Below are 23,846 nucleotides of genomic sequence, written 5' to 3' on the forward strand. Positions count from 1 at the left end.
TCTTCTGGCAGTTTGGGGTCCGACCGCATGGAATGTAATCCGATTGTTGGACGGACTGCCACTTTTGGTGGTGGTCCGACCAACATCATAATCAGGCCCCTAGGGTAAAGGTTTTGAAGCCTGACTTCTGAGGGTAGGGAGGTCTGGAGATGTTTGTGTTCAGAGGCCAGTCACAGCTCAGCCAGGGACTAACCCTGAACACAAAGGGTCCCCCTGCTGCATAATTTAATTCACTACCATCTACAAATTGTGCCAAATTTCCCTTCGCCCAGGACACTATCTTAGCAAAGCAAGCTCTGCCTGATGGATACTTAACAAAACCAACGCAAATATTTGTTAACAATGCATTTCTGTACCTACCGTGTGCCACATATTTTTATGAACCAGTGAGTGTGTGTTAGTACTGAATGGGCAGCAATCCTTTAATTTCAAAGCGTAAAATGAAAAATTTTGGCACACAGTTTTTTTTAATTCTCTACCTATATTTGGAGACCACCAGATCTAACTTAAGATAAGATAAGTTGAAACCGAATATGTGAACTTTGGCGAGGTTCCAGGCCAGCTGAATACTTGTAAGCCAGGCTTTGTTACACCCTTACAGGAAACCAGTCAATCAAGTTGTGTAGGCTACAGCGTTTTATCTGAATGCGCAGTCTGAGGTAATGAGGGTGGGGTGGAGCGAGAGACTGGTGAATGGAAGACCTTGGCTCCTGGCACGACAAACAAGGTTAGCAGGAGTGGCCCCCTTATCTTTGGGTGGTTCCCGACTGTCCCCTGCAATCCTATCTGGTCCCTGCCCAACTCCTACCTTGCGTGTGACCTTGGTGGTGCGCACAAGAGTACCACTGTGGAGGACTGCGTCCTTCGAGCGGCATGCCTGGGCAAGGAGTGGCGGGAAGTCAACATGTCAAGAGTGACACTGGTAGATAATAGTAGAGAGGAGAGGCTGCACCGCGTCAGCCTTCAGGTATGTAGAGGCTCACAAAGGTATGAGTTTCTATCTAATATTTAGGTTTGGCTTTCATGGCATTTTGGCACCACAACGGCCTCAGATTTCGCAAATATATATATATATATATATATATATATATATATATATATATATATATATATATATATGTATGTGTGTGTGTATATATATATGTATATGCACAATAGGGAATGCACAATAGGCATGATCTGAGGAATTAAAGCTAACATGTGTAGGAAAGAAAGCAAAAATAATAGATTTCGGATGTTGTTGTTTTTTTTTATTTTTTTTTTATATCTATGCATGTTAATGTTCCAATATGAGTGAACGAGGACCAACAATTGATCTGTAAACATAATAGCAATTCAAGCAAGCTACGATATACTGAAGTATATTTTCTCCTCAAACCAGGCTGAAGTCTGTTTTTTATTTCCACAGGCTGATGGGTCAGATGACGAAGCACTTGCACTTTATATTGATTGGTGGGTTGCCAGACCATGTCATGTGATCAAGGGGCCGAGGTCCCGAAACGCGTCATGGCGGCGTGTGTGTTTTTCTGCACTTTTGATGATTAAATAAATTTTTGCAATTTCCTATTTGGGTCCGGATTCGTTTTTCTGTTCGGAGGTTCCTTGGGACTAAAAACGGAGTTCTTCTCATAATTCTACACCGACAGCTTCTGGGTGTATACCGGACCCCTCCAGTATCCAGGGCAAAGCGGAAGGAGCGAAACTAACGGCTTGCCGGAAGGATCAGTGGCTCTGGTAAGAGCAACCGCATCAGCCCCCGAGAAGCGGAAATTCCTGTGAACCGCGACTGTCCAGCAGGGCGTATCAGTTCCCCCGGCTGGGGTAGAACGGACGCTGGGAGCAGTCGGTGGATTTTTTGATCAGAGACCGCGAGGAATATATATCGGGACTGGAGTCAGGATCAGCACAGCGGAGGGGATTATTGTTAATCACCGAGTCGCAAAGCTGAGGCGAAGAAATCCATCTGATATTTAAAAGTGCAGACACCATGGCCGCCGCTGATGTGGTCAGAAACCGAGAGCAAGCAGCCATCGATATGTTCGATAACACTCCGATCACGGACATGAACCCGAGTAAGAAGGTAAATCAAACGGGAACGGGGGACAACACCTTGAAAGATCTCTTTAGGAGACTAGAGAAGGCCATGCGTACGGAGCAGGCTAAATGGTGGGAGAAGAAGTCGTTAACCCGCTATTTAGAAGTGGAACGTGTCCCTCGTGGACTGAGGATAATGCTGGCCCCGAGATTTGAAAATCCTGATCCGGAGATGCTGCAGAAGTGGGCCCACTGCAATTTAGACAATTCCAGCAGACTGTTACGAATACTGGTCGAATATGCTGAAAGTGATGGAGTTAAACTGGGAGTGGTAATAGCGGAGCTAAACGAACAGATTGAGAAACTGGGCGAAGCAGAACAAGAACAGAGACTCCGCCAGGCAATGCTACAGAGACTCGCTAAGGAAGAAGATGTGATCAAAAGAAGAAAAACGTTCAAATTTCAGAGGGACAAACTGGATTACCAGAATGGCCGTATATTCACCTTTTCCAAAAAATACGATCCACCAGAGGGAATGGCTACTCCCCAAACGGTTGGGACAGGAAAAAATGGACAAATTGGCAATAGTCCCTCCACATCGGAATCCAACCTAAGCTCAATACCAGGAAGCGAATCGGAGAATGAACAGAGGAATGGTGGCGAGGCATTGGGGTTTACCAAGCGGTCGTTGGGTCAGGAAGTAGAGTGCCTGTGAAACGACCGCAGACAGACCCTAAGATCACACAATGCAGGTTCAAAAGTAAACAAGAACACAACCTCAAACGCAAGTGGCGGAGGCGGAGTCGGGAGGCAAAGCGGCGCGGGGAATCCACCACAGAGGGGTCGAGGACGCAAACGGTGGAACCGTCGTTAAATACACAAGTAAGCAGCAAAATGTCTATCATCAATCTGTCTAACATCGTTTTGACTCCTAGTGAAACTAGAACGTTATCATTGGGTTTAACCTATTGCCCCCCATGTACATTTAATTATGCGCGCACTAGAATGGACTTTTTTAAATACATTAGAAAATTAAAATTGAAAAAGCTGTTCTTACTTAGAAAGTTCAAAGCACGCGCACCATCACAGATGGGGATTGTGGCAAATGAGAATGCAGCCCAATGCCTAGCAGGAGAGGTGGATCTATATGGGGCTTTGGATGAACTCAATAGAGAAGGGGGTACACTGGATGATACTATTGTGGAAGGACAACTGGTAACAAATGCTCCTGCCTTAACAAAATTCAAGCCAAAATCAACCTTCAATCCGATATTGACCTTTGACAATATAGAGGTGTTTAACAACCTGGTAATATCAGATTTGAAGAAGTTACATCAGGTATCCCTGACCAGAGATGCCAAGACTAAACAACACAACAATGCATTTGGCAATCTTATGAAAAAACTACAGGGAGACAAAAATGTAATTATCAAGCAATCAGACAAAGGGGGCAATATTGTCCTATGGCCCAAGAAAATGTATATGGAGGAAGCCTTACATCAACTCAATGACAGGAATTGTTATTGTAGGAGTGATTGGAAGACTGCCAGAACGGCCTGGGACACCTACCACACCAGACTATACAGATGGAAAAGTTTGGGATTACTAAGTGGCGATGAACAGAAATTCTTGAAATCGAATTATCCAGTGATCCCTGTATTCTATATGATTCCCAAAGTCCACAAGGACCTAATGAAACCACCAGGCAGGCCAATAATTTCAGCTTGTTAAGGGATATTTGAAAACACCTCTAGATATATCGACCACTTTCTGCAAGATCATGTGAAGGCTTTACCTTCATATATTAGAGACACCGGGGATTTTCTTGATAAAATTGGCACGGTTGTGTGGCAGGAGGATTATTTACTACTAACTCTTGATGTAACATCCTTGTACACTAGTATCAACCATGTGGATGGTTTGCGGGCAGTAGCTCATTATCTACAGAAAAGACCGGCCTGCATGCTAGAACACAACCATATGATCAATGAAATGACAGAGATTTGCCTTAGAAGCAACTACTTTCTGTTTCAAAAACAGGTGTTTCAACAGCTAAGGGGAGTTGCGATGGGGGCCTGCTTCTCCCCGAGTTACGCGTGCTTGCACATGGGGCTTTGGGAGGAGCAGGTCCTTGGAGGAACCTATCAAGAGACAATGACCACCAATATTGTTTCTTGGTATAGGTTCCTTGACGACCTCTTCATTATATGGAGAGGGTCTGAGAGTGATGCATCTCTATTTATCTCAGACATAAATAAAAATGATTTGAATCTGAGATTCACTGGTCGTGTTAGCAAAACCGTGGTTACTTTTCTGGATGTGGAGATCAGCATTGTTAATGGTGAATTGGTCACAGATTTACATCGTAAGGAAACAGCGGGCAATACGATCCTGCACGCCACTAGTCATCATCCAGCCCACCTGATTCGAAGCATCCCCTATGGGGAGATGCTTAGGATCAGGAGGATCTGCAGCACAGAGGAAAATTGTACTAGAGCCCAAAATGCAAGCAAAGAAAGATTTAATAAGAGAGGGTACTCAAGAGACATGGTGGAGGGAGCAATCAGACGAGCTAATAAACCCTCGGGCCATAGTGAGGGTCCAGATGTTGCCTCAGATGATACACAGGAGATTAAGGAGACTGGGCAGCCCAGGTTGATAATAGCCTACAGCCGACAACACAAGGAGATACATAACATAGTTCGCAAAAACTGGCAGGTCATCAAAGGAGATCCAGTAATTGGGGGGATTCTAGCGGATAGGCCAGCATTAACATTCAGTCGAGCCAGATCCATGAGCGACATGTTGGTCAGTAGTAGTCCTGAAGTAGTTGAGGACAACTGGCTGGGAAAGAGCAAAGGCTTTATCAGATGCGCAGTGTGTAAGGCGTGCAGAATAGGGAAGAGCTGCACTACCTACACTACTCCTTCCAGTGGAGAGGTTCGAAGCATAAGTAAGAAAATCACCTGCAAATCTGATTTTGTGATCTATGTGTTGGAGTGCGCTTGTGGACTGCGATATGTGGGAAGCACGAAATTGCAGGTCCACAAGCGCATTCTCCAACACTTAAGGGCAGTCAATAATAAGGATGAGACCTATCCAGTCGCGAGACATATAAATTCTTGCCATGATGGAAACATTGGGTGTCTCCAATATTATGCTATAGACATGGTGCCACCACTTCGAAGAGGGGGCAATAGGGAGGCACGTTTAAGGGTATTGGAGACCCGGTACATCCTAGAGCTCAACACTAAGACCCCTAATGGTCTTAACCAAACTGAGGACCTTCACTCGTGCTTATATGAGATGTAAACAGAATTTGTAAAGGATGGGGCTATTGGATGCAGGGCTCGGGGTTAGCAATGTGCCAGGACGATCAAATTATAATGAAGAACATTCGATGGTTGGCTTAACAGACAGATTCTATGGTGATGGGTTTGTTTTGTATAATTTTTGAATCTGTTTTTTTAACAAATATGATATTCACTGGATATGACTAGAAAAGTAGGATGCAATTTAAAGTGCAAATAGTTATTATCCCATAACAAAGCAGCAGTGTGGATGCAGTGGTAATAGGAGTAAGAATGCCCACTTGGGCGGTATTTGAAGATCATAAGGTCCCTCAACATGTATTTCCTTCATCAAAATACCTGTGATTTTCCCATTTGCAATATTTGCACGGTATATAGCGAATTTGCACAGATTATAAGAGATTGTATAAATTTTAGTCATGATTTTAACATGCTTTATATAATTGTATATTTATCTTTTTAATTGATTTTATCCAAATCAATTTAATTAATGGGAATGCACAATAGGCATGATCTGAGGAATTAAAGCTAACATGTGTAGGAAAGAAAGCAAAAATAATAGATTTCGGATGTTGTTGTTTTTTTTTTTTTTTTTTTTTTTTATATCTATGCATGTTAATGTTCCAATATGAGTGAACGAGGACCAACAATTGATCTGTAAACATTATAGCAATTCAAGCAAGCTACGATATACTGAAGTATATTTTCTCCTCAAACCAGGCTGAAGTCTGTTTTTTATTTCCACAGGCTGATGGGTCAGATGACGAAGCACTTGCACTTTATATTGATTGGTGGGTTGCCAGACCATGTCATGTGATCAAGGGGCCGAGGTCCCGAAACGCGTCATAGCGGCGTGTGTGTTTTTCTGCACTTTTGATGATTAAATAAATTTTTGCAATTTCCTATTTGGGTCCGGATTCGTTTTTCTGTTCGGAGGTTCCTTGGGACTAAAAACGGAGTTCTTCTCATGTATATATATACATATATATATATTAATAAGGTTGATGTATGGGGTCGATGTCAGCAGAATCCAATATTGCAAGCAAAGGCATTTGAGCCAGAGATCATTGCCACCTTACTACAGATTAGATGAGGTGGGCAAGGTACAGCATTTATACAGTAAGATGAAGTAATTAAGAAGACACAATATATGTATATAATGTGATTTATATGTAACATATACCTCATATAGTTACAATGCATTTTTTTTTATATATTTATATATATATATATATATATATATATATATAAAATCCAATCCCCCTTTCCTTTCAAAGAGGCACACCGGCACTGGCTGGGTTGCAGTAAATTCATTTATTCAAGTGGAATAACACGAAGTCAAGAGGCTTCCTTATCCCAACGTTTTTTGAATTGCACCCACGTGGTCTGCTTTTAAACAGCGTGGGCCGTATTCTCTTTCTTGAGGCTAAATAACTTTTCGAACTGTGCAATGAAGCTGACATTATTTTTTGCGCAATGGAAAGGGCATCAATACAAGAAAGTTGGAGCATACAAATGTTTCTTTCATTTTAAGCCTTCAAGTTTTCCATTGCGCACTCTGAAAGAGAATACGGCCCACGCTGTTTAAAAGCAGACCACGTGGGTGCAATTCAAAAAACAGAGACTGCCTCCCGTGACCAAGGCTTTCACAAGCAGAAACGTTGGGATAAGGAAGCCTCTTGCCTTCGTGTTATTCCACTTGAATAAATAAATTTACTGCAACCCAGCCGGTGCCGGTGTGCCTCTTTGAAAGGAAAGGGGGATTGGATTTTATGTTTTCCTGGAAGCCTCGCACCAGTATCACTGGCCGCCCTGCTAAGGTCCAGGTCTATTTGCATGGCACTGTGGATTGATATATATATATATATGTGAATTGCTTGACTATTTATTTGCATTTGTAATGAATTGTTATGTCTTCATTTGTTGGATATTTAAATGATGACAAACGAAAAAATGACATCAACCATGTGAATTAGACATATGCTACTTAAATGTTTCATGTATGTTTTCCCTTTTCATTAACACATGACATGGAAGGAGGGGGTGTGCACTAAGCAAATTTTAAAAAGTAATGGCGGACTGCGCTCTGTATGTGAACAAGGGCACTCGTTGCGCGAAACGCGCCATCAATGTGAGGAGTGAGGTTTAAATAAAACATCTTGCCGAAAGTATCTTGGGTCCGTCACTCTCCTGGAGGAGGTTGTGAGAGTTTGAAAGTCTACGATATATATATATATATATATATATATATATATATATATATATATATATATATATATATATATATATTTCAGATTTCTCCGCACCTTTTTATTTCCTGCTTGCTGGAATAAACGGACATGGACCTCAATTGCAAGTGCATATACTTATTTATTGAGGAAGTGCTTTTGAGCAGGAAACGCGTCAGGCGAGGACTTCATTAGACTGCAAGTACAGGTTTTCACGCGCTGCTGTCTGCACAGAATAAACGTGGCGAACAAGTTATCCTTGTGTGAGGCTCCCCTTCTTCTTTACAGGCAACTATGTTGGATTTATTGCGGCAAGCCTGAGCCGCGGAGAGGGGCCCTGGGGCTGTGTACAGCCCTCCTGCTGAGACGCCACATGACGCCTCTGCAATGGAGCAAGGATGCCGATTCTATGCGGAGTGAATTCAACGGCGTGATGTTTAACCTGGCTGGATCACCCACTTGGGATCATTTGAACACAATCTGTATAGTCACGACAGCGCACTAGCGAAATAACAGTACCATAAGTACCATCAGGCCACTGGGGTGGCCGCGCCCCTCCAAGGGGCGTGACTTTATGAAGTTAAATGTGGTACTGAAAAATGGCCGTGCTATACTGAACATTGTCCAATGCCTCCGAGGAAGTGCTTTTGAGCAGGAAACGCGTCAGGCGAGGACTTCATTAGACTGCAAGTACAGGTTTTCACGCGCTGCTGTCTGCACAGAATAAACGTGGCGAACAAGTTATCCTTGTGTGAGGCTCCCCTTCTTCTTTACAGGCAACTATGTTGGATTTATTGCGGCAAGCCTGAGCCGCGGAGAGGGGCCCCGGGGCTGTGTACAGCCCTCCTGCTGAGACGCCACATGACGCCTCTGCAATGGAGCAAGGATGCAGATTCTATGCGGAGTGAATTCAATGGCGTGATGTTTAACCTGGCTGCATCACCCACTTGGGATCATTTGAACACAATCTGTATAGTCACGACAGCGCACTAGCGAAATAACAGTACCACAAGTACCATCAGGCCACTGGGGTGGCCGCGCCTCTCCAAGGGGTGTGACTTCATGAAGTTAAATGTGGTACTGAAAAATGGCCGTGCTATACTGAACATTGTCCAATGCCTCCGAGGAAGTGCTTTTGAGCAGGAAACGCGTCAGGCGAGGACTTCATTAGACTGCAAGTAAAGGTTTTCACGCGCTGCTGTCTGCACAGAATAAACGTGGCGAACAAGTTATCCTTGTGCGAGGCTCCCCTTCTTCTTTACAGACAACTATGTTGGATTTATTGCGGCAAGCCTGAGCCGCGAAGAGGGGCCCTGGGGCTGTGTACAGCCCTCCTGCTGAGACGCCACATGACGCCTCTGCAATGGAGCAAGGATGCCGATTCTATGCGGAGTGAATTCAACGGCGTGATGTTTAACCTGGCTGCATCACCCACTTGGGATCATTTGAACACAATCTGTATAGTCACGACAGCGCACTAGTAAAATAACAGTACCACAAGTACCATCAGGCCACTGGGGTGGCCGCGCCCCTCCAAGGGGCGTGACTTCATGAAGTTAAATGTGGTACTGAAAAATGGCCGTGCTATACTGAACATTGTCCAATGCCTCTGAGGAAGTGCTTTTGAGCCGGAAGCGCTTCAGGCGAGGACTTCATTAGACTGCAAGTACAGGTTTTCACGCGCTGCTATCTGCACAGAATAAACGTGGCGAACAAGTTATCCTTGTGTGAGGCTCCCCTTCTTCTTTACAGGCAACTATGTTGGATTTATTGCAGCAAGCCTGAGCCGCGGAGAGGGGCCCTGGGGCTGTGTACAGCCCTCCTGCTGAGACGCCACATGACGCCTCTGCAATGGAGCAAGGATGCCGAGTCTATGCGGAGTGAATTCAACGGCGTGATGTTTAACCTGGCTGCATCACCCACTTGGGATCATTTGAACACAATCTGTATAGTCACGACAGCGCACTAGCGAAATAACAGTACCAAAAGTACCATCAGGCCACTGGGGTGGCCGCGCCCCTCCAAGGGGCGTGACTTCATTTTTTTTTGTTAAAACAATTTTTATTGCAGAGTCAGCTTTACGCAAACATTTGAACTATCCCATCAGTTTTCGCTCATTGCTGGTTGACAGTCACAAACACTAATGTACACAGCCGTTAAGCCCACATCCCGAAGGTAGGGCGGCCATATCTAACAATCCACCCAAAAACCAGGTGACAATATCCCAGCATGATTATACTTTTGACATCAATTTGAGCAGGTTTGGTAGGAAGATCCGCTTTTGTATCCCTACCCATCTAACCCCTAACCCCAACAATGAACTCTGTTCCCCCGATTATAAGCAGGAGCAAGGAACCGGATCTATAGCTGCCTCCCCACCCACCGGGTTCCAGCCTGCGATCCCACCACTCTATCACTAACTCTTGACCCATTCTGCTGTCAATGACATTCTGCCGGCAGCATTCATCCGTCACCCCCTCCCCTCCCGCTCCCTAAGGTTTTCGCCGGTGTGAGCCAAACGCAGGAGTCAAACTTGCCAATCAGGAGCCGATAAAACAACAGTCATACATACGTGCATCACCCGGATTCCCCCCTTAGTTCTCATCTTCACGGTTCGCCTCCTGTGACCGGTATTCCTGCAGAGCCAACACTAAGCCTTCCCATGCCCTTGCTGCCTCTAGACCCTTCTCATCATCCTTGCGGGTCGCCTGTTGGAGCCGGACCATACTTTCACTTCTAGCCCATTTTTCTAATTCTGTCGCCCAACGTCTACTGGATGGGCCCTCCGAAGACTTCCAGTGCCAGGTGATCTCTCTCTGAGCTAAGATAAGTCCTAGGTCTATGAACTTACTGGTGATCTTCGTTTTCTTCGTGTGTGGGAACCACAGCAGTAGGCAGACAGCCTTATCAAAAGTCAATTGTCTATCCGTCACCCCTGTCAGTAGGTCTCCCACTTCTGTCCAATACAGGCCCAGCCTTGGGCAATCCCACATCATATGATCCAGTTCCGCCCCTGCTAAGAAGCACCTCGGGCATACCGCCCCCCGCACATGAAAATGCCTCTGTAATTTGCCAGGTGTTAAATAGGCCCTATGTATAACAAAGTAGTGTATCTGCTGGAAGCGGGCATTCCTACAACCTCTCCACGTCCTTCTCAGGATTTGTACCCATGTGGCGTCAGGTATGGGCTTCCCTACGCTTTCCTCCCATTTCATTTTTAACAACGTCAGGGGGGTCATGCCTTCATGAAGCAGTCGGGAGTGCAAACATGTCACCGCCTTGACCGTTCCCGCCGACATCACCACATATTGGCACGCCATCGAGGTCTCTGGTTCAGAGATCCCCACCCTCCAATGTTTTTTGATCGCCGCGGTCACTGCCATATGCAATAGGAAACTCCCAGCCGGGATTCCAAACTGGTCCTGTATCACCCGGAATGGAAGCAACTCGCCATCAGCGTACAGGTCGCCCACCATGTGGAGCCCCAGCTCTTCCCACTCCATGAGGAGCGACCAGTCCCCTCCATGTGGCAGAGCCGTCAACATGCCCAGAGGTATTTCCGGGGCATAAGGGTGACCCACTCCCGCTCGCTTTTGACTCCTATTCCAGCACAACCTCAACGTCTTTTCCTCTAACGTCAGGCCTCCAACATCAAGGTGTTGTTGCAGGACAATATAGGACAATATATGCCTCTGTATCCCAGTTCCCCTGCGCAGATCAGGGCCCCTGAACTCCCTAGCGACGTTTTGCGTGAGGGTCTGCAGCTGAGCCGCCAAATAATACAGTTCAAAATCTGGCACTGCCATTCCCCCATCATCTTTCGGCCGATACAGGGTGTCCAACGCCACCCTTCTCCTCCCGGTCCCCCAGATGAACCCTATAATAAGGGTACGTAGGTCCTTAAAGAGCCAGGGCGGGACCCATATCGGTAACGTCCTAAAATAATACAAAAGGCGCGGCAAGGCCACCATCTTGAGCAGCACTACTCTGCCTACCACCGATAACGGGAGCGTGGCCCAAAAAGCCACCGAGCCCCTCAGCGCTCTAATACTGCGTCCGACGTTGCCCTCCAGTAAGTCTTCAGCTCTATGATATATCCTCACTCCCAAATACTTAAAGCAGGATCCTTCCCAAACCAGAGTCTCAGGCAGAGGTGGTCGGGGCGTGTCCGCCCGCAGCGGGAAAACACAGGTTTTACGCCAGTTCACCCTGAGACCCGACATGGATCCGAATGTATCCAGCAGAGCCACTGCAATCTTCAGCGCCCCCTCCATGTCTTCCAGGTACAGCAAGAGATCGTCCGCATAAAGCGATATATAATGATGGTCACCCCGGCAAGCGAGCCCCCCATATATCGCACCCGTCCGGGCCCGAATCGCTAAAGGCTCGATCGCCAGCGCGAACAACAGCGGCGACAGGGAACAACCCTGGCGCGTGCCCCGCCGAACCGGGTACGCTGTTGATATCACTGCCCCCAGTCGTACCCTTGCCGTGGCCGAGGCATATAGAACTTTCGTCCAGCGCCGAAACTCGGCGCCCACGACGAACCTCTCCAGGACTACATCCAGATAGATCCACTCCAGGCTATCAAACGCCTTCTCTATATCAACCGACAATACCGCTGGTCCGTCACCCAGGTCCGAAGCACTCCCCATGATACGTATCAAACGACGGATATTAGCTGAAGTGTTCCGGGTAGGAATAAAACCAGCCTGGTCGTCATGAATCAGTGTCATCATATGGGGCAACAGTCTAGTAGCCAAGATACGGCTCAGGATTTTATAATCCACCGTCAACATAGACAGTGGCCTGTACGCCGTCACATCCGTGCTATCCTTACCCGGCTTCAGCAGGGGCACTACCAAAGCCTCACGCATAGAGCTGGGCAAACAGCCTCGTTCTAGTGCCTCATTATAAACCACCAACAACCGAGGCGCCAAGACGTCAGCATATATGGCGTAAAATTCAATGGGGAAGCCATCCACCCCGGGAGTCTTCCTCCGCGCCATCTTAGCAATAGCTCCCTTAATCTCAGCCAGCGTGATCGCAGCGCCCAGGGCCTTTGCATCTTCTTCTTCTAAATGTGGGAACCGAGTATCCGCCAGGTAGTCCCCTATCTCCGCTGCCTCCACCCCCAGTCGACTCTCGTACAGGGTCCCATAATATTCCTCAAAGCGCTTAAGGATATTGGGGAATAGGCCACATCCCCTGATTCCGTCCGCAAGCTCAGAATCGAACACCCCCTCTGTTCCGGGTTCGCCAACTTCGCCAGCAATGTGCCTACCTTGTCACCCTCATCATGAACCCTCGCCGTGTATTGCTTATAGTCGTAGCAGCGCAACCTTTCCGTTTCCGCCGCCACGCACTCTTTAGCCTCAATAAGCTGCGCCTGCACCGTTCTCTGCTCAGGTCTTTGCAGTTCTAATTTCCTCAGTGCTTCCTCCGCCTCCCTGACCTCACCCAGGAGCACCTTCCTGACCCCACTATGCTTACTAATACACAGGCCTCTCGCCACCACTTTAAATGCATCCCATTCCAAGCCCCTGGATGAAGCCGATCCCTCATTAACTGCAAAGTACGTCTCCACTCCCTTCCGCACCTCGGTCCGGAATACCTGATCTTCCAGTGTTTCCGGGTTCAACCGCCAGTTGGGAATCGCTGTTCTTGTCTGCTGCCAATGGAGGGATAGCAACTGGGGATTATGATCAGATATGGTTCTAGCTAAGTATTATGTACTAGATGCCAGGTTGGCGATAGCAGAGTCACATAGGATAGTGTCAATCCGGACATGCAGTTCATGGAGCGCGGAAAAATAGGAATAATCCCTTTCATCCGGGTGCTGCGCTCGCCATACATCAATCAGCCCCCATTCAGTCTGCCATTCCGTTCTCCGCCGTGCCACCCTACGCACCAAAGACTCAGCAAGCGGTGGATGGGACCTATCCAGGGAGGTATCCGAAATGGAGTTAAAGTCGCCTCCCAGTAGAATCGGACCCGCCAAATACTGCGCCAGGACACCTGATAAGGCATCAAAAAATCGAGGCTGGTCCACATTAGGCGCGTAAATGCAGCAGAGCACCACCTCCCTGCCATATAGCCTCCCTCTCACACCCACATATCTACCCTCCGGATCAGTAATTTGGGCCACAACCTGGAAAGGAGTCCCTGCCCTCACCCAAATCAGCACCCCTCTCGCATATGCCGAGTACGTTGTGCCAAAGACCTGCCCCCGCCAGCGTCGCTGCAGCGCTGCACATTCTGACTTGGTAAGATGGGTCTCTTGAAGCATTGCAATCTGAATCCCATGTCTCACTAGATATGCATGCACTTTATAACGTCTGGACATAGTGTGCAGCCCCCTAACATTCCAAGTGATGCACTTTAGGTCAGGTACGACTCCCATTGGCAACCTCCCTCAACTCAATCTCCCCCATGTTTCTCCAGCTCACACCAGCTGCAACCACACCCACCCCCCCAACATCCCGCTAAACACCCAACACCCAAACCCCCAGAACAGGAACCAATAGTCTCGCATCAGTCCCCATCCAAACCTCAATTATCATGTAAACAAGTCTATCCTGCAGTAGTCACTACAGGTTGCCTTAAGGGCAAAGAGGAACACGGCAACTCGCCGATAGGCGGCAGCTCCCGCCTCCGCTCCCCGCTCCATGATCCCATCCAGTGGCACACGACAACAGCAGTAATCAAAAGGGTACCACACAGTCCTGTCTCTCCAGTAAGCGACTCCAGGCCATCGTGCACCTCCGGGATCCCGCCCATCACAGATCATCCGCAGTGCGAGGCGTCACCTCCGGTCCCGAAGTACTATCCGCCTCAGACAGTTCAGTCCCAGATTGTTCTTTGTCGTCGTCCGACCCCAGGTCGCCGCTCTGGCTCTCCACCTGCGACCCGGTGATCGCCGCCGTTGCCGCCAGCGCTCCCTGCTTGTCCGCCGCCAATTGCGCCCGCAGCAGGGCCTGCTGTGCTCTGTGTCTCCTGCGGATGCGTTGGGATTGGCGCACCCTCACCTGTTTGGGCCTACCATCTGCCGGCCTATCTCTTCGGTCTGTTCCCGCCCTGTAGGATTCAAGCCAAGACCAAGCGTCGTCAGGCGACAGAAAGAACTGCGTCGTGCCATCAAGGATGATCCGTAGCTTGGCCGGGAATAGCAGTGAGTATTGAATCCCTTCCGATCTCAGTTCTTTTTTTACCGCCAGGTACGATGCCCTGCGACGCTGAATATCCTGAGTATAGTCCGGGAATATTGTGACCGAACTGTTCTCCACCTTGAAGGGCCCCTTGGAGCTCGCATTTTGGATCAATAGGTTCCTGTCCTTGTAGTGGAGGACACGTGCCACCACAGGCCTAGGCGGACGTCCCAACAATGGCGGCGCAGCCGGAACCCTGTGCGCCCGTTCAAGAGTAAAGAAGGAGGAAAGACCCTCAGGAGCAACTTGAGTCCTGAACCAGGATTCCAGGTAGGAAATCATATCCTGCCCCTCAATTTTCTCCGGCAGGCCAACTACCCTGACATTGTTGCGTCGGTTCCTGCTTTCCGCGTCCTCCGCTCTCTTCTCCAACGTAGTCAGTCTCTGCAGCGCATCCTCCAGTTTCCGCTCAATAGTCACGACCGCAGGTTTCAGATCTCGCACTACCAGTTCAGTGTCCTTCACCCTGTCCACCAGCTTCGAATGATCAGCCTTCAGGAGGCCCAATCCCGTCGCGACCTGGGCGATATCGTTATGTAGGGAGTCTTTGGTTGCCGCAATGGCCTCGAGAATCTGATCTAGGCGCCTGTTCAGGTGCGTTTCCGGCTCCGAGCCCTCCATTTTCTCAGCACCTTCCGGAGCAGTACCCCGTGCCGCGCCGTCCGCGTCTGCGGTGTTTGGTTTCATTCTTGCCTGAACACCCCCTACGGAGCTGCCCGTGGACACCTTCCGCCACGACCAGGCGCAGCTAGGCAACAACGATCTCTCAGCACCTCCCAGGAAATGCTTCACCAAGCCCGTGTCCACTCGGTGCCCAGAACAGGCAGTGTTTGTGCCGTGAAGAAACGGTCTCGCTGCTGTCCCAAGAAGAGCGCCGTCAATTCGTTCTGTAGGATGTCGTGGTGGGCCGGGGTCGTGGCCTCTGCGACCCCGTGGACCCTCCTCCAGCCAGGTCGTCTCGGGCACCCCCAGCGTGGTCCCCCGCTCTCATGGATTCTAGCCGTCACTGCGCTTCCGAAGGTGGGCCTCAGGGCGTATACACTGCACCTCCGCCGCCGCCAGGGATCGCCTCCCCAGAGCTCTGTCCTCCGGGCACAACGCAGCCCTTCGTCGTCTCCGCAGTCGGCTGCGCACACGCACCCCCAGAGTACACCAGCGGGCTACAGGTCTGCAGCGCCTTCCGCCATGCTCCTGATGAGGCTGCCAGGCTCCATAGTCATATTACTGCCCCGGTCAGTTAGGCAGTGCACCAGCAGGGGGTCGCGCAACCAACGCCACAACCTGTCCTCCTATCTCGCTCCCAGACAGTGCTCCCAGCTCAATAGTCCTCGCACTGCACCTGCATCGGAGGGCCCTCTGCGTGCCTAGCGCCACAGTATCCGGCCGCTCCCTGCCTGATGTCCTGTCGGCGCCCGCCGCTGAGGCGCCACCGAGGAGCTCCAGGGTCATCCCTGCCAGTGCCTGTGTGCCGCGCCCAGTCTCCGCTCCTTACCGGACCGCGATCACGGTCTTCTCCCACTCCGGTGCCTCAGACCGCCGCCATTTTGCGCCAGGCAACGGGGTCTGCCAACCGCCGATCCGCGGCCCATCAGTAAAGACCCTTCAGGAGCTGCCTGAGCCTGGGCGCCTGTGCAGCACAGCTGTTCCTCCCCGAGGCGGGTGGTCTTCACCGCCCCGGCGCACGGCAGTGCAAGCGGTCCCGGCCGACCGTGAACGCCGCCATCTTGGGGACTCCTCTTTCCGCTCCCTCGGTCCGCGAGGCAGAACACAGGCCTCCGGCCCTGCAAGGAGGCACTCGTAGGCGCGGGGTGTCGCGCAGGAATTCCGACCCAACGTCGGTCGTCGGCGGCCACCAAAACCTCCGATTTTCAGGAGTTTTGTGGGATCGAGCGCGGAGCTATCGGCTCACGCCGCCCGCTCCATCGGCGCTCAAGCCACGCCCCCCAAGGGGCGTGACTTCATGAAGTTAAATGTGGTACTGAAAAATGGCCGTGCTATACTGAACATTGTCCAATGCCTCTGAGGAAGTGCTTTTGAGCAGGAAACGCGTCAGGCGAGGACTTCATTAGACTGCAAGTACAGGTTTTCACGCGCTGCTGTCTGCACAGAATAAACGTGGCGAACAAGTTATCCTTGTGTGAGGCTCCCCATCTTCTTTACAGGCAACTATGTTGGATTTATTGCAGCAAGCCTGAGCCGCGGAGAGGGGCCCCGGGGCTGTGTACATCCCTCCTGCTGAGACGCCACATGACGCCTCTGCAATGGAGCAAGGATGCCGATTCTATGCGGAGTGAATTCAACGGCGTGATGTTTAACCTGGCTGCATCACCCACTTGGGATCATTTGAACACAATCTGTATAGTCACGACAGCGCACTAGCGAAATAACAGTACCACAAGTACCATCAGGCCACTGGGGTGGCCGCGCCCCTCCAAGGGGCGTGATTTCATGAAGTTAAATGTGGTACTGAAAAATGGCCGTGCTATACTGAACATTGTCCAATGCCTCTGAGGAAGTGCTTTTGAGCAGGAAACGCGTCAGGCGAGGACTTCATTAGACTGCAAGTACAGGTTTTCACGCACTGCTGTCTGCACAGAATAAACGTGGCGAACAAGTTATCCTTGTGTGAGGCTCCCCTTCTTCTTTACAGATAACTATGTTGGATTTATTGCAGCAAGCCTCAGCCGCGGAGAGGGGCCCTGGGGCTGTGTACAGCCCTCCTGCTGAGACGCAACATGACGCCTCTGCAATGGAGCAAGGATGCCGATTCTATGCGGAGTGAATTCAACGGCGTGATGTTTAACCTGGCTGCATCACCCACTTGGGATCATTTGAACACAATCTGTATAGTCACGACAGCGCACTAGCGAAATAACAGTACCACAAGTACCATCAGGCCACTGGGGTGGCCGCGCCCCTCCAAGGGGCGTGACTACATGAAGTTAAATGTGGTACTGAAAAATGGCCGTGCTATACTGTACATTGTCCAATGCCTCTGAGGAAGTGCTTTTGAGCAGGAAACGCGTCAGGCGAGGACTTCATTAGACTGCAAGTACAGGTTTTCACGCGCTGCTGTCTGCACAGAATAAACGTGGCGAACAAGTTATCCTTGTGTGAGGCTCCCCTTCTTCTTTACAGGCAACTATGTTGGATTTATTGCGGCAAGCCTGAGCCGCGGAGAGGGGCCCTGGGGCTGTGTACAGCCCTCCTGCTGAGACGCCACATGACGCCTCTGCAATGGAGCAAGGATGCCGATTCTATGCGGAGTGAATTCAACGGCGTGATGATTAACCTGGCTGCATCACCCACTTGGGATCATTTGAACACAATCTGTATAGTCACGACAGCGCACTAGCGAAATAACAGTACCACAAGTACCATCAGGCCACTGGGGTGGCCGCGCCCCTCCAAGGGGCGTGACTTCATGAAGTTAAATGTGGTACTGAAAAATGGCCGTGCTATACTGAACATTGTCCAATGCCTCTGAGGAAGTGCTTTTGAGCAGGAAACGCGTCAGGCGAGGACTTCATTAGACTGCAAGTACAGGTTTTCACGCACTGCTGTCTGCACAGAATAAACGTGGCGAACAAGTTATCCTTGTGTGAGGCTCCCCTTCTTCTTTACAGGCAACTATGTTGGATTTATTGCAGCAAGCCTGAGCCGCGGAGAGGGGCCCTGGGGCTGTGTACAGCCCTCCTGCTGAGACGCCACATGACGCCTCTGCAATGGAGCAAGGATGCCGATTCTATGCGGAGTGAATTCAACGGCGTGATGTTTAACCTGGCTGCATCACCCACTTGGGATCATTTGAACACAATCTGTATAGTCACGACAGCGCACTAGCGAAATAACAGTACCACAAGTACCATCAGGCCACTGGGGTGGCCGCGCCCCTCCAAGGGGCGTGACTTCATGAAGTTAAATGTGGTACTGAAAAATGGCCGTGCTATACTGAACATTGTCCAATGCCTCTGAGGAAGTGCTTTTGAGCAGGAAACGCGTCAGGCGAGGACTTCATTAGACTGCAAGTACAGGTTTTCACGCGCTGCTGTCTGCACAGAATAAATGTGGCGAACAAGTTATCCTTGTGTGAGGCTCCCCTTCTTCTTTACAGGCAACTATGTTGGATATATATATATATATATATATATATATATATATATATATATTACTTTTATATTTCACTATACTAATTCAACACTAATCCTTTAATGGGTTCCGGAGTACCGTGCTACTCGCCCAAAAAAGAAGCGCTACTTCACCCCATCAGGGGTAACAAGCGCTATATAAATGCAAACCTTTTCCCTCTTCTATCCCTCCGCTATCCTTCTCAATCCAAATAGCTGATTAATATCCACCATTCAAATTACTTTCATATTTCACTATACTAATTCACCATTAATCCTTTATGGGTTCCGGAGTAGCGTGCTACTCGCAGAAAAAAGTGCCTTAACACCCTATCAGGGGCAACAAGCGCCATATAAATGCAAACCATTTTCCCTCTTCTATCCCTCTGCAATCTGTCTGAATCCAAATAACTGACTAATCTATCTACCACTCAAATTACTTTCATATTTCACTATACTAACTCAACACTAATCCTTTATGGGTTCCGGAGTAGCGTGCTACTTGCCAAAAAAACATTTCGATGCCTCGTCAGGGGTAGTAAGTGCTATATGAATGCAATTACAAAACAATACTATATATATATATAGTTCCTGACCGCCTGATACTCGGCGGAAAGCTTTCAGGTGCAGACCTCTTCATATTTTCCTTTGGAATCACGGACTGACACAGAATATCAATGTGCAAGCAGTGCAAAATTCTATTCTGGCATTTTAAGACAAGTGTCTTCCATGACGCGTTTCACTCCACGAAGGAGCTTGATCATATATATATACCACCGCGTCTGGCAGACCATGATGATGGAGCTCTTAACCAGCCGCATCACACACTCTGATACTAAATCTACACATGTATGGTTTGTCTAAACTGGAACACTGCCGCCCTCTCCCTCCTTGCAGCTCTTTGAAGACGCTTTACTACCACGAAGGGCTAAACTCACAGAGTGAAGCATACCATATCATTGTAGACGTTTCCCCACTACCTAATCACACCACCCCTTTATTTCATTACTCTTACCTCTCTCGGTGTTACTGGAAGCGTCCACGGTAAATAGTGTCTATGGTATAACTTCAAGCGCTGCACCAGTTGTTGTTAACCACTTGTGGAAATATGTCTCTGTGGCGAAGTTCTTTCTCTTACCTGAGCCACCTAATTCTGCCATGCATGCTCCACTATGAACTATGTTCTCTCAAGTAAAGCCAAAAGTGTACTCGCTGATCCACTAGGATGTTATTTGTTTATATGGATATCAATAACATTGTATGTGTCATAAATATGTAGGCAGCTACGTAGGAAATAATAAATCAGATTTCAATAAAAAGAAATCTATGGTCTGCAACAAATATTTACAAAATTAGGCATATATATCAAAGTAATGGCTTCTGAAAGGGTGTTATTAGTTTGTTATAAACAAATAGGTCTTAACAATAATTTCCTGATGCAAGCTAAATCAGAGAAAATAAATACAACATGAAATAATTCCTGTGACAGTATGCTCAATTGTGCCAGGTGGGCGAGTCTTATGTCATGGCACAGCAGTGTCAGCGGGCGAGTTCCAGTCATGCGTCTTCTGTGTCGGGTGGGTGAATTATTGTTCATGGACTGGAGTGGCAAGTGGGCGAGTGAATGAGAAGGTAGTATCAGATGGGTGAGTCTTCAGTTATCAGGTGGTGGTGTCAAGTGGGTGAGCCTTCAGCCAAGGCGGAGGCGTGCCAGGGAGGTGAGCCTTTAATCATGGGGAGGCATAATCAGGTAGTTTAATCTTTGACGTTGGATCACAGAGTCAATAAATAAGTTTGAGTAACCGATGGAGGAATGCTGTCAGACGATGAGTATTCAGTGTCAGCCAGAAGATATTGCGTAAAGTGCATTTGTGGGAGTAGCACTTCATACCGCATACCAAATACCATGACATGGTACACTGACATGGCTAGTGCATGGCTACAGTACCTTGGACTCCACGTCGAGCAGCTTCACCGAGGAGGTGTTCACCTGCAGAAGCATCTCCTGCACCCAGATCTTGCCTTTAGAGTCCATATTCACCAGTTTGCGAATGGCATCCTCCACTGTGTGGACATCATCGTCTTCATCAATGGTGAAGGTGACCAGGTGCTGCAGTAAAATGAAGCCACAATCAAAATAAGATCAGATGTCGGCTGAAAAGATATGTGCTGCATGCAGCCCCCCTCCCCCCCCCCCAAAGCTCTTATGCTGACCGTGGAAATCCGAGAGCCCGCCTCCCCATCTTAGGTCAGAGGGCTCTTGGAGAATCAGCAGTTTACAAGAAACTACCCCCTCTTCTTTTGCCCACATGCTCCAATGAATCAATTTAAAGGAATTGTATTTAGAAGCAGTGTCCCACAAGTGGCGCAGACTACTCCAACAGGCTAGGAGGATTTACGAGAAAAATTAGCTTAAAGAATGACCAGATTCTAGAGTCACATCCCCTAACACACAGTTTCTACCACCCATCTTGTGCCCCAGAGAGGGGGTTTACTGGACATAGAAGAGCAGTAGGGGCACCATGTCAACTTATTCCACTGACTTGCTGTAGATTATACCCAACTGATAACAGTTCCTCGGAGAAGACTCTAAGAGAAGACATGGAATAGGTGTATTCCAGGTATTATGAATGTGTGGAAGTAGACGGACAGCAACTTTGGAGCATTCCCAAGAGGCCAGCTGAGTTGGGCAGAGTAAATTACACATTGGAAGTCGCAGAGCTACTACTAACCCAATCACCTCAGTCCAACTAGGCTTTCCCGGTTGGAAAATCTCCCAGTTTGCCCTATGACAATTTGCCACAGCCTTTACTGAAAAAAAAAACTCTCTCTATATTCGTAAGCCCAGCTGGAGCAGGTTTGTGTAGTGTGGGGCTCTGCTTGGTCAGAGCAATGGCAGTAGATACTCAACAATATGGACTCTCACTCAACATTGACAAACACACTCAACAAAACTTACATTCACATTGTACTGTGAGATATCCGCCATGATGAAGTTAGAGTACTTCTTCCTTTGCTCTGCAACAGAAGGGAGAGGAGAAACAACATAAAAAACATTCTACTTAGTGGACAGTCTGAGCCTTTGTTCTAGTGTTTTTTTTAATCCAGTTTTATTTACAGAACACTTTTACACTAGAAAATGGGCAATCATAAACTATGATCAAGGACATGTTCCAGTTACTTGCCAATATACAGAGACTGTTAAGAAATGAATCAGACTTAATATTTCTGAAGTAGCAAAAAGGCTAAGGAATCGTGGTTGTTCAAAATGACAGTACATTTTAGCACTGGGGTAGAGCTGGAGTCAGACTGGCTTACGTTTGAATTGGAAACTACTTTGAGAGGGTATCAGATTTGGGACAGGTTCAATCAAGTGTAACTGACTGTGTCCCGACCTTCCTGACATTTCAGAGAGTAAGTCATACTCTTCTATTTTCCTTCCCCATCAGTCCACTTCTGTGTATCAGATACACCTCAAGGACATTTCCACGAGTCCTTGCAAAACAATTTACAGAGGGGAAATACAAGCATTTTGTATTAAGTTCTGGGGAAAAGGGTAGCCACCTAGAAGCAAGAAATGCAATCAAATAACCAGTGTTGAAGAAATAAGAGAAAGCAGGATATGGAATATTTCAATACCATCCACAATGATTTGGCAAGATTAAAAGAACAAATGCCAGTGTGGTCAACTACTATGAAAGATAACTGGTCAGCCTAAGCTCTCTTCAAACACATGGATGACACAGAGTGGAAAAGGAAAAATAAGCAGCTCCTCTCTTGCTAGCAATAACTTTATATTTCAATACTTATGAGTTCAGATAGCTCACTTACAACTGTATTACATAACTGGGACCCAGGATCCCAGACGGTTGCACGTACAGTTCACAATCAGAATTCAGTGCAATGAGTAATCCATATAATGGTATTTATTTCTTCATGATTCTAATACTGGCCAGTAAAGCTCATACATGGGTTAATAGAATTCATACACTTTATGTGAAAATAATAACATATCTAAAAAATGATGAATAAATGTAGACTGCAAATGCAGGATGTGTTGCTTCGGAGTTAAATTGATGTGTTAAACAACATTTGGAATTAATGTGCTCTTTTGGTGCTAGATGGAGAATATATGTCAGTGCACAATCACATGAAAATAACAGGATAAAGTTGAGGAAATATGGGCAATGGGTAATCCATTGAAGGTTAGGTGGTCATGGTTATTATTGTGATTGGAAAATGAATTTAATTGTCTGGTGGCCTAACTGGAAACAATCAGCATGTACAGTCCTGAATTAGGAGACTAAACCAAACGAAAAGTTGCAGACTACAAAGGTCTGGTTTGACGAAAAGGCGTGCCGTGATTTTAAATTACCCTGTGCAGGAGGCAAAGAAATTTGAAAGAAAGTGCTACATTGCACACTAGTAACGGAGCCAGTATATCAATGTAAGAGTCTGAAGCACCAGTGCACCCAGAGAGAGGCATTCTGTAGTAAGTGCAAAAGATATTGAGGGGTATCCAAATAATCAATCTTAGCATAGTCAAGCCTGGACAACACCAGGTCTAAAACAGTCAGATCTGAAGAGGTCCAGTCTTCAGGGGGTGGGTTCATAGACTGTTCGTCTGTGCTGCAAAAGAAGCAGCAAATGAGCACCGGGCCAGATGTCAGACTGCCATAAGATTCTTTTCATTCTAGCTTGACTTATTTTTTTTATAATTGTGACACATGTATTGATTGCCAAGAGTCACAAGGAGAATTCTGAACATATTTTGCCTAAGAAGGGCAAAAGAAAGTGGGAACAAAATTGTGGTATGGAAGCATCATTAAAAAGCTGTTAGGGTCAGTTGTGATAGGGTGGCATCCTGAGGGACATCATCATTGGTAGGCCAGTGTGAAGATGAAAGAAATGGGTGCACACTCGCTGTCTGCAGTCCCT

The 23,846-nt window shown here is 47.8% G+C and overlaps 1 protein-coding gene across 1 annotated transcript in view; it reads right to left on the minus strand.

Annotated features, from left to right (window-relative positions):
• Positions 1-23,846, minus strand: part of EPS8L1 (EPS8 signaling adaptor L1) — a 235,521-nt gene that overhangs the window by 65,407 nt on the left and 146,268 nt on the right. The window contains exons 4-5 of the mRNA XM_078655013.1: positions 21,868-21,926; positions 20,857-21,018 (exon numbers count right to left, since the gene is read on the minus strand). Coding sequence (XP_078511139.1) covers positions 20,857-21,018; positions 21,868-21,926 — 221 coding nt within the window. The remainder of the gene's footprint in view (positions 1-20,856; positions 21,019-21,867; positions 21,927-23,846) is intronic.

Source organism: Lissotriton helveticus, chromosome 7 (genome assembly GCF_964261635.1).
Source record: "Lissotriton helveticus chromosome 7, aLisHel1.1, whole genome shotgun sequence".
Classification (NCBI taxonomy): domain Eukaryota; kingdom Metazoa; phylum Chordata; class Amphibia; order Caudata; family Salamandridae; genus Lissotriton; species Lissotriton helveticus.